General features: G+C 40.4%; 1 protein-coding gene across 7 annotated transcripts in view; it reads left to right on the top strand.

Annotated features, from left to right (window-relative positions):
* FILIP1 (filamin A interacting protein 1) overlaps nt 1-13,104 on the top strand; it is a 102,145-nt gene extending 89,041 nt beyond the window's left edge. For 5 of the 7 annotated variants that reach the window (XM_030945423.1, XM_030945422.1, XM_030945428.1 and 2 more), the window contains one exon: nt 4,374-11,264. In XM_030945423.1, coding sequence (XP_030801283.1) covers nt 4,374-4,580 — 207 coding nt within the window. In that variant the 3' untranslated portion in view covers nt 4,581-11,264. Of the gene's footprint in view, nt 1-4,373; nt 11,265-12,257 lie in introns of those variants that run through there. The other 2 variants (XM_030945424.1, XM_030945425.1) reach the window with 2 other exon arrangements.
* Nucleotides 13,105-17,706: the final 4,602 nt, after the last annotated feature.

The following is a 17,706-nucleotide window of genomic DNA, read 5'->3' on the forward strand; positions in this document are numbered from 1 at the left end:
AAAAACTGGCTTCTTTCTTCACTTTATCCTCCCAGATTTGGAATGTAAGGAAAATAGTTCAGCCATAAGATTTACTTTATCTTATGCTTCCCTTTGTTTTTTAATGTCCCTAGTCAGCTGAGCAGGCAACTTCGAACAAGCTCAAATGTGTCTTTTCCCCCCAGCCTCTTGGAAAGAAAAAAAAGTGTATTCACCATCTGTTTTGCAAATGACAACTTTACAAACACACTTCACTGCCCCTAGTCAGAAAACCCAAGCTGTGATCATTTACTCAGTAACCCTAGACGAAACCAACAGATACAGTTTTGAAGGCTAAAGTTAATAAAATCTAACAAGACAAGCTGATACACAGCTGCTTTCTTAGCTCACTGGTTTTAATTTTTGTCTTAACTCTCCTCACACAAGATGCTTTGTACAATGTATTAATGCCTTTTTATGGCAGCCTATGGATTTGGATGGTTCCCATAGAAACAGAAAAAATGATGTTTAGTCCTCCTTAGCTTGATTAGAGTCAAACTCACTCCCAGGAAAATACTTGGACTATCCTAGCAGACCTAGGATATGATTTTTTTTATTGCAAATGGACCACAGAGACCAGAGGATATGGAGACAAAAATGATCCTGCTTGTTAGTTTTCCCTTAGCACATTGGCCCAAATTTCTGTTCCCAGGACAGTTCATATAGTTTGCAGAAAAAATTCCACAGAATAAACCCAAGTATTCTTTGTGAAAACCCCCAAAACAGCGGTGCCTACATCCTGTTTGATTTAGGCTTTTGTTTGGTTATAGGATTGCTGGTGAATGTGGATCTTCTTTGGCTACTATGATGGGTGTCAGTCCTATAATCACTTAATCCCTGTGCTCCCCACCTCCTACAAGCCTGGCATTGAGTGCCAGCTGTTTATGCTGCCAGGGTACGCAGTGACTCCGGTGCCATGCAAATCTGCATGGAGCAGAGGGAATCCCGGCTGCAGCACAGCCAGCATGGTGGCACAGCACCAACCACGCAGGGCATCCTGTGACCATGGCAGGAGGGCCCAGCTGAGAAGCTGCTGGGTGCCAGAGTGAAGGGGACAAGTGTTTGTGCAGCTGTAAGGCCACTTGCAACTGGACAGCATTTAGTTTGAGACCAGCACCTAAATGTAGCTCTGTGTAGGTGTTCCATGTGTGCTCTAAGCTGCTGCTAGAGCTCCTGGAGGGGCAGGGAGCAGCTCACCTGCCTGTGCAGAGGTGTGGTGCTGGCTGAATGCCTGTGGCAACTGAAAAGTGCTGGCAACTGTGTGCCTGTGTGAAGCTGGGAGGGATAACTGACCCGTCCCTTTCTGCAGTGGCAGCTGATGGGACGCCTCAGATGGCACGAGAGGCCTCAGTGTGGGCAGCTGAGTCAGTCTGTAGTCTGTGCACTCCCCATGGCAGCACTGAGGCCTGTGTGCTGGCCTGTGGTGACTGGGGGGTGATCCAGCTGAGACAAGGCTAGCTTCTGTGTGAGCTGAATTGGCCACTGGCTCTGCTGACTGTATTGCCTAGATCTCAAGTCCCACCCTTTCAGGATAAAGTTAGCTAAACATACTTTATTTTAGTGCCATTTTCAGTGCTGTCGTCTGCCTACCTTCCAGCTGCTTTATTAGAGTTTTAGGTCTCCTTGGGTCATCTGTCTTGTCTACCAGCCCTGTGTACATTGGTTGAGTAGCCCAGGGCATTTCAAATTGCACAAGGTGTCCATTGGTCACTAAACTGAACCATTTCTGTCCAGGGCAAGCCGGGGCCTGATCAGGTTGAGAGCAAATGCTGAAAAAGCACTTTTTTACTTAAAATACTCCAGAAGCCAGTGTGTGCATGAAAGCATTCTCTTTGTGTGTCAAAAAAATGCACCAAGCAGGATCTGTTACAAACTACTCAAACATGCTACGTGTTCTGTATGTTCAGTTTGCTTTTTTCCTTTAATGGGATTGGCCAACCTTCACAGGTTAATACACCTGTGTCTGCAGTGAGAGCTGATTATGACTGCACCATAGCAGCTGCATGTGTTCATCTCAGTCTCAGTAATGTCTTGTGTGGCCTCACTGGGTCCCTGTTCCAGCACCAAGTCTTGCCTTGCCAGCTCAGATCCAGCTTGCATCACCCAGTGTCCCACAGGGCTGCATCTCGAGCACTCCATTCCAGCTATGTAAGTGTTAGTTTCTGGTTGGAGCCACAGTCCTGGACCAACCAGAAGACAGCAGCCTACAGACAAACAGCTGGAAGGAATGGCTTTGAATTCTTGGAAGAAATGACGGAGAGACAGGCAGTCGTGTGGGTTCTCTGCCGCAGATGCTGCAGACGTGGGCTGGATGTCTCTGCTTGCTGCCCCTTCCCGTGCCCAAGGGGACAGCCGGCTGGGGAGGCACCTTTGTGCCATCTCACTTGGCAAACACAAAATGCTTTTGCAGCTGCCTGGGAAGCAGGCATTAGCTTCCATGCAATCAACATGTTAGTATGCTGGAATGAAGGCAACTAAGAAATTTAAAGCAAGTTAGAGTTCTTTTCAAAGTGCTTTTGAGTGATTTAGGCTTGAAATGAGTAACTTGAAAGCACCCAAATCCTTAGCTAATAATTTACATGTGAATAAAGCTGAAGAAATGCCTGAGATTCCAGCTACTCCATTTGATTGCCTCATGTTTACTCACTGTGGGACTCTTTCAGGGAGTACAAGATGTTTGTCATTTGGGTTCCCTGGGATGTTGACATATTTTCCAAGGCTGATGGAATGCATTTGCATGTTTTGCCCTACAGAATTGTATGGGCCTAACTTGTTTTGACATCTACATGTGAGTTCCATATTAGCCTTTAGACTGCTATTGTAAATGTTGCTTTTAGTTATTGAAAATGGCTTCCTTCCTGTCAGGCAGACAGCATTCAAGTTTTCCAATTGTGATTTTTTTTGAGTGTACACATGGGGTTTTGAACTGTTCTTAGAAGATTAAGGAATGGTTTTCCTTTGCATGCTCAGGATGCAGACAGACAGCTCTGATACCACTGGCTGAAAAACACTTGTAGAACATTTTTAAGTAAATGTACAAATGCATGTTGCAGCTGACATGGGCCCTAATCCAGTCTGTTTCAGAAGTTAAGTTTTACTTTGCTTATATGTCATAAGTTGCAGAGTTTAGTCGTTTAGCAGGTGGGTCTAGCTAGGATTACAGGATTTTAGAATTGTTCTCTTTTGATAGATCAAAGTCTTTATCCATAATCTGAACAGCAATGTCAGTCACATATGAAATTTAGCCAAGACACTGAAGTTGTCACCATTATCATTTGTGTCTGTATTGCACACTGCAGGAGATAAAGCCCATTTTCCTTCCAGAATTGTCATGTTTATAAGTATTTTCTTTAAGTCATGGTTCATATGGGATAGCTCCAATTTGACCTTGAAGAGTACGTGCATCATTATCCGGCCAAAGCTATGGGATAGCTTTGGCCTGGTCTCCAGCTGGGGCTCCAGAAGGACACAGGAGCTGTGTTGGGTCTGCCAGCCCCAAGCCAACCACTTAGGCTGTTCTTTTTTTTTTAATTCTGAAATTGAGTAAAATTTTTAATTTACTCAAACTTGAGGATAAGCGTGCTTGCTAGGCTGTTGTCCAGGGCAAAAGACTGGCAGAGATAGTAAAATGACCATGTCCACACTGCCTTGAGGTATCCTTGGAAATCTGGTTTAGCAGCTTCACCCTTATCCAGAGTTTCTCAAGTTGTGATTTGTGCTTGGACTGGGAGAGCTCTTTCCCACATCCCTCCTGCCACAGCCACAGGAAAAGGAAATCCAGATCTTTTCTCTGCTCTTTATCTCCCAACCCCCTGCTCTTCCCAGTGCAGAAATAAGTGGCCCCAGCCATGAGCTCAGCATACTTTGGGAAGTAAAATTCAATTTTATTTACAATACTGAGTGATCATGCCCCAGCTCCTAAAATTTGGCAGTTACCCTGGGTCATTAGCCTCACCTGACTATGCTGTTCTGAAGACCTGTACTAGTGTCTGTACAAGATGCTAATATTTTACCTGTCCTGACAGCCAAGCCAATGTTGTAGTAGCCTCTAAGGCCATCTTGAACTGTGTCATACTGTAGAATGGGAGATTTGCACAAATTCCCATCCTTGTGATATCTTGATTCAAAACACTGCACCTCACCTCTGGGAAACTCGTTTGATCGCAGCTGTGCCTTTGGCCCTACTCTAGCAGTATGTGCCATGGCCAGATTCCAAGTGTGAATATTACTTTGCTAATAGGTATGATTTGGGATATTGTTGTTTGAGAGGTAAATGAAGAAGCAAAGTATAAGATGAGCATGTATGAGAAAAAGTCCTCAATTCACTGCATTTTTTCTGTGTCTTTGTTTTGCAGACAGGACAGGATGGGTCATCCCTGAGACCTACACCCACCCGCATTCCTGTGTCAAAAGGTATGAAAGCAGGAAAGCCAGTAGTGGCAGCCCCAGGAGCAGGAAATGTGACAAAATTCGAGCCTCGTGCTGAGACTCAGTCTATGAAAATAGAACTGAAGAAATCTTCAGCCAGCAGCTCTGCCTCCCTGGGCGGGGGCCAGGGCTGATGGCAGTGGCTCAGGGGGTACGTTCTGCAGGTTTTACTGCTGCCATGGAAGTCAGCTCCCCTGTCTGTGTAGCTGTTCACATTTGCCTGTACTAACAGAGTCCTGCAGCTGTCACTTAACAACAAACTACTAAGTGTGTGCACTGACTACTTTAATAACAAAAACCTTTTGTTTTCTTACTCAAGTTAAAAAAAAAGAAAGCTGTCAAAAAGGCAGTTTTATGCTAGGAAGGTTTTCAGTCTAGGAAGTGAGAATGGGTAACTGAAATAGGTTATTAATCTGTATCAGGAATTCTTAATGATAGACTTGGTCACTTTTTCGTAGATCAAAGGAGGTGTGGTCACTTTTACTAGATTGTTTTCCACCTTAATGCATCACTTTCCAGCTTTGCTGCTGCATGCTCTGCTTTCCTTCCTGCCTTGATCACATTATTGAAATGCCGCATGGCCTAGGGAAGCAGTGCCAGAAGACTTGCCATGTGCATTGAGGTCCTGTTTTAATGAAAGCCAGTACCTCGTGTGTGGGAGGGGAAGAGAGGAAGGATGGGCACCATGTGACCATGTGGCCTCCTCTCTAGGAGCCTCCCATGAAAATCACCATTTCTCAGTGGTGAGCTATTTCTCAAGATAGTTACTAAATTCAGGGGCATAGGGATGTTGCACAATGTTTGCCAGCAATTTAATTCTTCCAGAGAGAGTCAACACTTGTAGACAACACTTAGAAGCAGGTCCTTGACCTTACACACACTGGAATACTGCTAGCTCAGGGCTCAGATGAAGGCTTGTGAGCCAGAAGGTATATAGTCTTTAGCAAAAGCTTCAGAAATACTATCTGGCAAAAATCAACACAATTCATTTGTGCCTGCTCCAAAGACCACTAATGGCTATGAAGCACCTCATTCCATTGACCTGACTAGGTTTTCAGTTTTCCTGGTTGGGTCTTGGGTCTTACATTTAAACCTTACTTGCCAGGCATCCTTATGTCTTACAGGGTAAGGCAGCACAGCCTGCTGGTGGCAGGAATTGCTATCTGAAGGCACAGCTCAGGTACACACAATAAAAGAGAGAGGGTTTGGTAAGGAAATTATCCTCAGTTTTCAGTTGTTTAAAATATTTTGTCATAAAATGAAGACTACCTTATAATACCATGGTGATTCATCATTTTTCCTTCCCTCTTTGTGATTTCCTCATGTGTATGTTTGCATTTTTCAAGCATGTTTTAAGGAATTTTTCCAGCATGGAAATAGTGTGGATGCTGACGATTGTTATGATTGTTTATTTAATAACAGTAGAGTTATTAAAGCACATTTCCATTAAGCAATCAGTTTCGCAGAAGAAAGTCACAACCAAAAGAAATTAAGCTGAGCAGACCAATAAATGATGGGTTTAAAGTTGTATAATGCTTCACTCACCTCAGCAAGCTGTGAAGAGCCCAGTGGTTAAAACAGAAAGCAAGGTGGGAAGACCACCAATAAATTATAAATAAAATTCACAGAAAGGAAAATGCACTGAAATATGAAATTTGGTCTGGGAGAAGATATTTGATGGAAGAACTCTGTCACCAAAGGTCAACAAAATTATATTCAATCCAAGCAATGTTTAGTTTTCCATCTGCTTTGCGTTGCTTTCCAATTTCACATCCAGATATGACAATTATCCCATTGTAAAGCTGGCATTTTATTATTCACATGAAGGGCATTTTTTCTTTGCCACATTAAAAAAAAAAGTAGGTTTTGGTTTTTTACATGTGTAGTACCTAAAATGCCTGTTAATTTTAAGGTTCTAGTTCCTATGACATCCAAAAATCAGATTAGTATTAGTAGCATTTTTTCATAACTCCTATTTCTAGTACTTCGTATAAAACTTGGAAACTGGAATTAGCAAGCAATGTGAGTTAATATGTCAGAAATATAGCAGATCCTCTCAAGGAATTCATATCACTTAAAAGCCTCAGTATGTCAATAAATTGTTTCTGAGATCTTACTGTTCTTTCTGTAATACAAACTTTTAAACAAATATTTAAAGGAAAATAAGGGGTTTTTTTTCTGGATATTCACTCTAAATACCGTTGCTGAAGGAAGCTGTAAGGTGAAAACAGTCAAATAATATTGCAAACATGATCCCCAAGCTAATGTAGCTTGATACAGCTGCCTTAAGCCTTCCTTGTGTCAAAGAAGCTTAGTTCCTTAGTTAACTGTTGCCATATTCAATGTTCTGTGTGTGCCTGTGGTTGAAAATTTTGTTTTTGTTTGAGGTCTAAGAAACTAATTCACCCTGAAGAAAAAAGCCAGCCTCACAGTACCTGAAACCTAGGGCACACAAACTGGCACAGCTAGAGCCAGAATTGCAGGCATAGGCTGGGAGTTGCTCCTGTAGAGTCAGTAGGATTTGATGAGACAGACTTCAGAAATTCCAGAGAGGTCAGACTTAGGATCCTGTTATTTTTCCCCAGGGGCTGCACAACAAAAATGGACTTTTGCTCTGCAGCAGAAGTCTAAAGAGTTGGAATTGGGCAGCTGGTTAAACTGTTAGCTAAAGCCAGGTATTTTGTTATACTCAAAACTTTTGACATCTGTTTTAATTGACCTAATATTCTTGTTTCCTGAAGGTAGAAGAAGGGTAAGACTAAGAGAAAAGAAAGCCTATAGTTCAGAAGTCTTAAAAGTTCAAGTCTAACTATTTGTAGAAATTTCCTCTGAATCTGAAGACAGTTATGTTTAGTGACTACATTAAGATACTCCATTTAGTAGGTCAGCTCCAAAAGGCAATTTAAACAACCAAATCTAAAAACAATGCCTAAGCCCAAGAGGCATCCTGAAGATCTTTCTGATGTTCTTCCACAGACCTTATCTAGTCAGTGTTTCTGTTCTGAGTTAAATGTAGCACTGCAGCTGCTGTACCTCACTGAGATCCATAATGCAGGTATTCTCGTATTTCCTCTGAGGCTTTTAAGTCAAGCTAGGATTTCATGGTCACTTAAAGTCAGGATGTAACTCCACACTGGACTGAAAAGCTGTAGTCCTGTTTTTGTCACCTCCAGCCAAGAAAGTACTCACTGACTATGTGGTTGTCCTTTGAGCCGGCACAAGTGTTTGAATTTAACTGGGGAACTGATCTGAATTAAAAGGAATCTGGCAAAAAAGTGTAAAGGCTGGCTTTAACATAACTTAGTGCCAGGCTCACAGGCCAGAAAAAGAAAGAAGGAGGGCACAGGAAACCAGTTGGTGTTTTAAAATGACTGTGGGATCATGAATGCCTTCTAGTAGATCAAATACCACACAAACGCAGGGGTAGTGCTGCTTATTTTCAAAAGCTTTTGATTGAAACATTTTTTCAAAGGTAGGAGACGGTATCTGAGGAGACTCAAACCCACATCAGCTGCAGGCAGGTTCACTAGTGGCACTGACAGCTGAGGAGGAAGAAGGTGGCATTCTCATTCCCTCCTGGAAAGGCTGAGCTGTTCTGCATGGAATGTTTCAGTATTCACTGAGCAGAAAAAAGGGAGTGGTTGAGGAGGATATTGAACTAGGAGGGAGTCCTCCCCAGATCTGTGTCCCTGTTCCAAAGGCTGCCTTTGAGCCTGGCCCTGTTGAAAAGGAGGCTTATAACATGAAGTGTCTGTGTTCATCCATCCTTCCCTCTCTCCTTCCCTAATGAATAACACTGAACAACCAACCAATTTCATGCAAACCTGACAGAACGATAGGAATCTCCAGAATAAGAAGTTTTTCCAGTTTAATGAAAAGGAGGGCAGAGAAGAGGAGCAAGACTTTAGCAGTGCCTCACTGTGTGGAAGAGTAGGGCGTGAGCTCACCTTCATACAGCATCAAAGAATGAACACAAGAGTGATGTCATAAATGCCACAAGGACAAGCTTTGTTCAGACCTCAGCTTTTACTGGACACCAAAGAATCAATCTCTGACACATCAATCCAAAGGATAATATTAGGGCTTTATTTACAGGGCTTTTGTATATTCTGCATTACTGGATTATAATGCATAATAAACTAAGCCTTCCTAAATGATCATTTGGAATCACTCATCCTTATGCTTTCTGTCTCTTAACTTTTTTCTGTCATTTTGTTTGGATTTTTTGTAATGAAGTGGAACAATTTTAGTGCCAAAATAATGCACTCAGAATCATAATGATAGTTACAGTGCTTTGTCAGGAACTAAGATGACTGAGTAATCTTTGTACTTTTAGTCATCAGTGTCAGCTGGAGAGAAGCCCTGTTTTGGGGCTGATGACATGGCCATATAAGCAGTTGTGATAACTCAAGCCCAGCAGTAGTAATACATGGCTTAGCACCAGCAGTAAGGTGGAGAGGGGGAAGAGCCGGGAAAATGCCAGCCCATTCATGGGCAGCACACATGGACTGAGAAGGTGCGCCCTCACTTCTCCAGATGATCTCTCTGATTTTAAGTTTAGTTCCTAGCAAGTTTTCTACTGTGTTCCCTGAGTTAGATCCCATCCCACCAGACTTACTGCTACATAGGGGTATTGCTAATGTAGTCATTAGTAGATCAATACATTTGAGTAAGTGTGACTGAAAAAGGAGCAGAGAGCTTCAACTGTAATGCCTAGAGGGATTTCTCTCAGAATAGTAAACATCCTAAGCAAATGGTAGAAGAAAAATAGAGATTTTTATTTACTTTGCTCGCCTTTTTTCCTTTTAGGACACCTGTTAGTGTGATTTTTCAAAAACCAAACACTTTGTGACTCTTTGTAATATGCCCATGGAGAACACATCACTGTATTTAAACCTCAAACCACTTATAGCACATAGTAATTACCACCATGGGAGTAATCTCTAAAGCCACATTAATGTGTTGATCCAAGCCAACAGGATGCCAAGTCATATGTTACTGCTTGAAATATGCCATGCAGAATACATGAATACATTCAGTAATTCTGATCAGATGTGGAAGAGCAGGTCTTTAAATAGAGTAAGCTGCAGTCCCTCTGGGTTTCAGGTACTTGGCATAAGCTGCAACAGTCAGGACAGTTTTCAGACCAATTATATGTTCCCATCACATGTCAGTGGCCAATTTCATTGAATTGCTTTGAAACACAGTTTGCTGGCGGGAATTTTTGTGAGCTCATCTTTTGAACTTGCTTTCATTTAGGGGAATGGTTTTCTCCCCTGTGTCAGTGTGAGTTACCCTCTTTCTCCTTATTTTGCTTGAGCTCTCTTAGGCAAAATTATATGCAATATTTCTCATTACAGATATTAACTTCACTTTGAATCTTACTTCCTACACATTGCTCTTACCTTGGCTTTTTTTCCTTAAAATGTAACTAGGGTTAACTACTGTCAGGTGCAGAGCTATCAGCTCTCGGGTATGAAACACTCAGGTGTGAATGGTTCTCTAAACGAAAAAAACCCCTCCTAGGGATTTTAAAAACAGAAATACTGATGTATGATTCTCTTCTGTTGCTTGGGTGTGCATTGTCTGTGGTACATTCATTTTTGTATTATCTGGTGATACTTGTATATATTGTAAGGAGAAATTAAACTTTATATGTTAAAATGTCACTTGATGTGCTTCATTATATGAACTGGTATCCTGATGTGTTTCCTCGAGAAGTTCTGCTTTACATCAGGAGGACTGAAAGCAGAATTAGCTGTTTTACATTAACTTCATTTTCTTTTTTCTGTCATTAAAATAAATTGTTTTGTTTAAGTGAATACTTAGCTCCTTGAAATATTCCCATCTAGAATCCTAGAAAAATTTATTTAATCATATCCTTCAAATATAATCATATTCCTACAGAGGGTGGCCCAAAAGCACTCTGACAAAATTGGCCCTACTCTAATTTTAGCTTAGTAACTGTTCAGACACCTCTTTTAGTAACTACACATGTGTGTGTACATTATATATATATATATATTCATACATACAAATCAGTATGTAAGGATTTCAAATAGAAACAACTGAGACAAACTTAGAGTGTGTGTTCTCTAGGTGTGTGAAAAATGAATGGACGATAAATATCAGTGGAAATTATTTGATTTTTTAAAAAAATTATTTTTTCTCCTACTTTTTTCTGCACAATTACTCTTTGGGTCTGTAGGAGAAAGGTGTCTGATTCAGACACCAACTGTAGTTTTGCTGTTTATTCAGTGACTGAGCCTTAACAAAGAGCATGATATTTTTCTGCTGCCCATTTTTTTACAATTTTGAAACTTTAATAAATGTGCACAGTGAATACAGAAAAAATATTTTTCTTTAAAAATACTATTTTTAATATTAAGAAAATAATTTGTAAATATAGCTTTTAACATGATATTCCACAAGAGCTTCAAGTTAGAACAGCACAGTTAGAACAGTAAGGTAAAATCATGCAATAGGTTGTGGTTCTTTCACATTCACTGCTCAGATATGGTGGAACTGGTATACATTTCTTGTTGAAAATATTTTGTTATTGATAAATTTTATGGAAAATAAATACTTTTAATTCGGGAAATTCTATGATTTCATTCGCCTTAACGTATTTTATTGGACGTTGCCTCATCCCTGCTCTTACTTCACCATATATGAAAAGCAGCACTGGGATCTGCCATCTAGTGGCAAAATTCTGGATGTAAGAGTGCATGGAAAATATTTTCATTTTTCTTTCTTCTTAGAATGTAATTTCATGAAACACCTTGCAAATATTAGTTAGGAAGCAGATAAAGGCAGAAGCCAACAAAATTGCAAAATTTATATATATATTTATATAAAAGTTATATCTATATATTTATTAAAAAGGCAAAAATTATATCAATAGTGTCATTTGGGTCTTGGGTCTTGTAAATTTTGAAAAATCTTCATACTATTAAGAAAGGAAGGTAACAAAATTAATTTCAATTAAGATAAATATTTCTGAAAATGTTTAACTGTATGCTTTAATTAGTATTGGTACAGTTACATTATTTGAAATTCATAAAAGACACCTTTTTCAGAGAAAAATGTTAATTGACAGTTAAATTCTTATATTAAAAAGGTTGCCTGTAAGAGCTGCATATATAGGTAGAAGAACAGAAGACAAGGCCGTTAGTACTTCAGCAGATTAATCAGGGTCAGGAACCTCAGGTACTACACACAGGGCAAATTAAACCCAGCATTTTAAAGAAAATGCCAACACCCAGTTTTGCAAGCTGTGGCTGAAATTTATCCCCATAAAGTCAGTAGCAAAATTCAAGAAGACTTGCTGAATAAACACACCATAGGTTTATAAATCAAGTTTAAATTTAAAAAAATGAGAAATGACACCTCTTCCTCATCCCTATTTATGAATTGCCACCAGATTTATGATGAAGTTGCTTAGACAATATACTAGACACCCAACTCCAAGTCTTTCTCTACCTAGTTTGGATGTGGAACTGGAACTTTGGTGTCCCTCTGCTTTAATCCATTCAACTGTATTACTCCTTTTTCCCTATGGACAACCAAATGATGGTCTTGACATTGAAGTGGAAGCCAAGGCCCTCTGAGCCCTCAACAGGTACTAATTTAGTTTGCCTTTCTAGCATTAGCCAGGACAGTTTTATCAAGCAGTGATGTGAGAGTATGTTTGTGACACTTTTTAGAAAAATGCCTTGCACTGCCACTGTAATTGTTCTTCTTTAAAGTAAGCTGCAATGAACACATATGTAGTTCCATAAACCCGAATGTTTTGCTCTCTTTTCTTTTAGAGAGTGTCATCATTCACCAGTTACGCGTGAACTCTAGATGAGTTACCGCCCGCTAGAGCTCTCTGTGTGCACTACCCTCCATGCCTGTGGATGGATCACTGTAGAAGCTCTCTGCCATCAACACCAGGGTCACTTGTGCTACTGATTACTTATGGAAGTATTAGTGCTTCCATTAGGTTTTATATATATATTTTTTTTCTTGGTAGAGCTTTATAAACCAATGGCCTTGCTGGTATTTTAAAAGTATCTAATCAGAGAGAGAGCAGCAGTCTTTCCACCAGCTGAATTTCACTTTTAATTGCAAAGCCTAAGGCACATGCTTGATTTTGTTTGATATTTGCCATATAATTTATTTTTATAATACACTTTGTAAAGTAGCTGTGCCAAAGTTGCAATTCCTGTTGCTTATGATGCATTTATTTGTAGAATACACTGTCAAATTTGCAATTTGATATTTTTGTAATAGACAGTATGTGAAGAAAGAAAAATGTAACTTCAGCAATGTTTTCTGTTTAAATGGAAAATTATTCAGTATATTTTTTTTGCCACCATGAGATTATGTGAGACTAAATACTCTGAAGACTGCTGTATGGAATTTGTTGCAGAATATTTCTTGCACTGTGTGATGGTTTGGCATAAAATTAAGTATTAAAGTCCAATGCCTTGAAATACAACCAAATTTACTCATTTTAAACTATGTAAGTCAGTTTTTAAAGCTGTGATTTTTTTTTCTATATAAAGTATGTTTTTACTTCTGCCTGTACCAAAAAAAGTTGATTTTCATTACACTGTAACTAATAAATTTTCACAACTATGCAAATGTAATCAGGTGTTTGAATTTAAACTCCAGTTTCTTAAGGTTGGCATTGCTCATCTATGTATTTGTTTATGGGAACAGAATATGGGTTTGGAAGTTCCTTTTTTTGACTGGTGTCTCATACAGTGTCACAGTGATGTACAGGGTGAAACTGATTCATAGAATCATAAAATGGTTTGGGCTGGAAGGCCCTTAAGGATTGTGTAGTTCCAATCCCCCTGCCATGGGCAGGGACGCCTTCCACTAGATCCATCCAACCTGGCCTTGAACATTTCCAGGAAAGCCATTCAACAGCTTCTCTGGGCATTTTGTTCCAGTGTCTCACCACCCTCAAAGTGAAAAACTTCTTCCTAGCATCTAATCTAAACCTACTGTATTTCAGTTTGAAACCATTCCTCCTTGTCCTGTCACTACATGCCCATGCAAATCTCTCCATCTTTCTCGTAGGCTCAGAAGTTAGGATACAGAGATGGATCAATCACCAAGCTCTTAATGACTTAACTGTTTCTAACCTTGTGCTTTCACAGCACAGGCAGAGGTGTTTGACTGGTACTGTCAGAATCTTCAGTCCTGGACTAGCACCTGGACTAGACACCAGGCACTCTTGACATGCTGAGGGGTCCCTTTTACACTGGTGGCTGTAGCTTCTCAAATAGCATCCAGAGAGTTCTGTGGCAGATATACTTAGGATGTTTTTTGAAAGAATTATAAATAAAGCTACACCCAATCCAGACAGGGTCTTTTTTTCTTTTATATTTCATAACCAGTGATTTTTAATCTAAGTCACTGGCACATACCTAAAATACTGCAGATTTTTAACTGCAGAAGCTACTGGGAGAAATTAATTTTTGGAAAGGAAAACAGTGTTGCTTGCAGGAGATGTGCTGCGAGATGCCAGAAAGACTGCATTAATGCAGCATCCCACAGTGATGGTTAGGTTGGTCCATCTTTGAAGCTGGAATATTACACTGCTGTGTAGTCAATTTGGTCTTCATGGGAGCCACGGGAGCTGTTTTTCCTTTTACATATGAGTTCTGCAGCAAATGCTGACACTCTAGAGAAGCAGGATATTCTGGCACCTGTGTGAACTTTTGTGGAGCTGATCTCCATTGTGAAGAGTTTACTAATATAGCCATACTGAGGAATCAAAATTAAGTGCTGATTATCCTGGCAGAAGAGTAATTTCATTGGTATAGCTTATACTTAACTGGTACACCATGTTTTGTAAGGAGTGGTGTTTTTTTTTTTTTTTTGTACAACAGACAATATGTGCCAATAACATAGCTGTGTCTGTAGATCATATTTTAAAAGCTGTAATTTTTCTCAGCTTGCACTAGAGAGCAATACAGCTGAGGTGAATAAAGTTTAGTGCGTGCCACATTTCAGTTTACTGCGCAGCAGAATGAACATTATAGTGACCCAGATCTTCTATCTTCAAAACATTACTTGGGAATTGAAACCTATCCATGTTAAGATCTACGTTAAGCTCAGCTGGGCTAAAATTCCTGGCTATTTGAAAGTGATGGTGACATGCCTGAAATAAACTTCAGCTTTTAAACATGAGTAGGACACAAGTAAAATGGTATTCCAAAATTGAGTCTAGATTTAAAAGGTCCCAGTCAAAGTAAAAAATATTTTTCCTTGTCTAAATTTTAATATAAAGCCAATTCATTATGAAGGTAAGTTTATGATTCATAAACAAATACATAAACTTTTATGATTTTGCACTTAGATTAAGTTTTTAAGCTTCCCAAAATAAAGCTTTGTTTAAAGCATACATACAATGGTGTATTGAAATAATTTGGATTTTAAAATATTTTTGATGAACTGCAACACTTTGGAGTAGGAGACTGGTGATTTCATCTTGCATTTATGTTCCTAGTCAATTTTTTTACATTACCTAACTTGAATATGAATCTAAGATAAATATGTAAAAAAAGTGCATTAGCCACATAATTAGGCTGTATTTTGGGGACACTCAGGAAGAAATCTAATTAATATAGACTAACAATGTGATTAATTTCTACAAGTACTGTAATTTTAAAAGAGGTAATTGGGAAGAACTTTCACACTAAGATAACGTGAAATATAGATTTTATATATATAGATATAGATAGGTATAGATATAGATAAGATATATATATATATATGATATAGATATCAGAAGCTGTTAAGCAATAGAAAACCAGTGAAAGATCTACTTTTCCCTTAGAGATCTCTTACTGTCTAAAGAGGATTGAACGACCTGTGTAGTATAATTATAGTGATAAAATATAAAGTTTCAATCCATGAAAAAATCTCAAATATTTAGATTTCTAGAGACAAACTCTACAGCCTGTGAGTTTTCTTTTTGCCTTCTTGTGAAACATAATTAGACTAATTTATCATGCCCTTTCTTGCCAGTCCTGTCACACCTGAGAGCATCAGGTCCCAGCTTCCCAATATTGCCCCTTGATTATCCTGCTGCCAGGGAAATTTCTTGCCATCTCTCACCACAGGTTTACAAGCAGTCTTGTTCCCCTGGGATCCCAGGCTGAATCTCTCTGGATTCTCTGTGATGCTGTGGGAACAAAAGTTACTACAGCTGAAGGTAATAATTGCAAACAGAAGACAATAAAGGAAAGAGTGGTACTAGAGACAACAGGCTTATTTAGAAGGAATGGCAGCAAAAGTTGGGTTCCACAAGATAGTGGAAAAGATAAATTAGGAATGAAATATAGTTTTAGCACATATGCCACAAGGAATATGATTAACTTTTGTACCCTATATAATTATTTAGGCACAGAATTAATACTTATATTTTAGACATTTATGTATATATCCAGATTTCCTATGCTATGTCAAGGAGGCCTTTGGTGCCTCCAGAGCAAAATACATTTGCACAAGTCAGGTGCTCCCCCCAGTGGTCTTGGCTGATGCTCTCGGTGCTCCAGAGAACTTAAAGGCATTTATTTTACATAAACTGTTCCATAGCCAGCTAAAAAGTCTTCAGATTGAACTACATTATAAAGATATTCAATTAAATAGTTCCACTTACTTTTTTCCTTGAAATCAAGTAAATACATGAATATTTGCTGAATGTGGATTTGGTAGCACTCTTGGGGTCCTGCATAGGAAGGACTGGAGAAGCCTCACAAAATAGACTTTAATGCAGAAGTACCAATGAAGTGAGAAACGTGAACTTCCAAGGTTGCGTTAGCTTGAGCAATGCCTGCTAAAGCAGGTATTCTGGGATACAATACATACTCCCACACTGCATTCCACAAGGTGACTGGATCACCATGGAAAGGGTTTTAACCTCTGGAACAGGCAGCCCTGGAGGGGTGGTAGAATCCCTGTTCCTGGAGGTGTTAAAGAACAGATTGTAAATGGCAGCAAGTGCCATGGTGTAGTTGGCATGGTGGTCTTCAGTCAAAGGTTGGACTCAATGATCTCAGAGGTCTTTCCCAGCCTAACTGATTCTGTGTTTCTATTTAATGCAGTCAGGTTAGCTCCTGGGGGCAAACAACAGCATCCATATGTGTAAGTACCTAAAGGGAGGTGTCGAGTCAGAGGGAGCCAGACTCTTCTCAGTGGTGCCAACCACCAGAACAAGAGGCACCAGGCGGAAACTGATGCACAGGAAGTTCCAACTGAATACAAGGAAGAACTTCAGTGTGTGGGTGACGGAGCACTAGAACAGATTTCTCAGAGAGGCTGCAGAGTCCCTCTGACTGGAGATCTTAACAAATCGTCTGGATGCAGTCCTGTGCCATGTGCTCTGGGATGACCCTGAGCAGGGGGGTTGGACCAGATGACCCTCTGTGGTCCCTTCCAGCATTACCAGCTCTGTGATTCTGCATTCACTGCACTGATTCACTCACACCTCCTGACAGCAGAGCAGGAGTACAGAGCACAAGAACTCCCAATAGTGGTGGTTGGCACACATGGCTCCATTAAGAGAAACTCAAAATTCTCGTGCATTGTTACACCCCTACAGCAGCACTAATCCTATTTATGAGGGTAGGAAGCCGAAGCTGACCTCTCTGTTGACCCAATGGACCCTTGGGTCAGTGCATGCCAGCAGGGAGCATGAAGGGCAGTGCTCCTGGAGCACTGAGAGGGGAGGACAAGGCTGCAGGCCTGTGTCTTACCCCAACCCTGGGCATGAGGAGGCAGGACCCCTGCCCTAAGTCTGGAATCCTAATCCTCACCAGAGCAGAGCCTGCCTGGCCAGCACACAGAACACGTCCTGTGAGGAGCAGCTGAGGAAGCTGGGGGGTTTTGGCCTGAAGAAAAGGAGGTTTTGAGGGGGAGATCATTCTCGCCGTAACTCCCTGAGAAAAGGTTGGAGTGAGGCAGGGACTGGTCTGTTCTGCCGTGCCTGCAGTGAGGACAACAGGAAATGGCCTTAGCTGAGACAGGAGAGATTCAAATTAGATATTAGAAAAAAATATTCACTATTAGGGTGGTCAGGCATTGGAACAGGTTGCCCAGGAAGGCGGTAGTCACCATCCCTGGACGTGTTCAAGAGATGACTGGGTCTGGCACTGGGTGACGTGGTTTAGTGGTTCAGGGGTCACAGTGGCAGTGCGGGGTGGATGACCGGACCGGATGATCTTGAGGGTCTCTTCCAATCTTGACGATTCCCCG

This window comes from Camarhynchus parvulus, chromosome 3 (assembly GCF_901933205.1).
Source record: "Camarhynchus parvulus chromosome 3, STF_HiC, whole genome shotgun sequence".
Taxonomy (NCBI): Eukaryota; Metazoa; Chordata; class Aves; order Passeriformes; family Thraupidae; genus Camarhynchus; species Camarhynchus parvulus.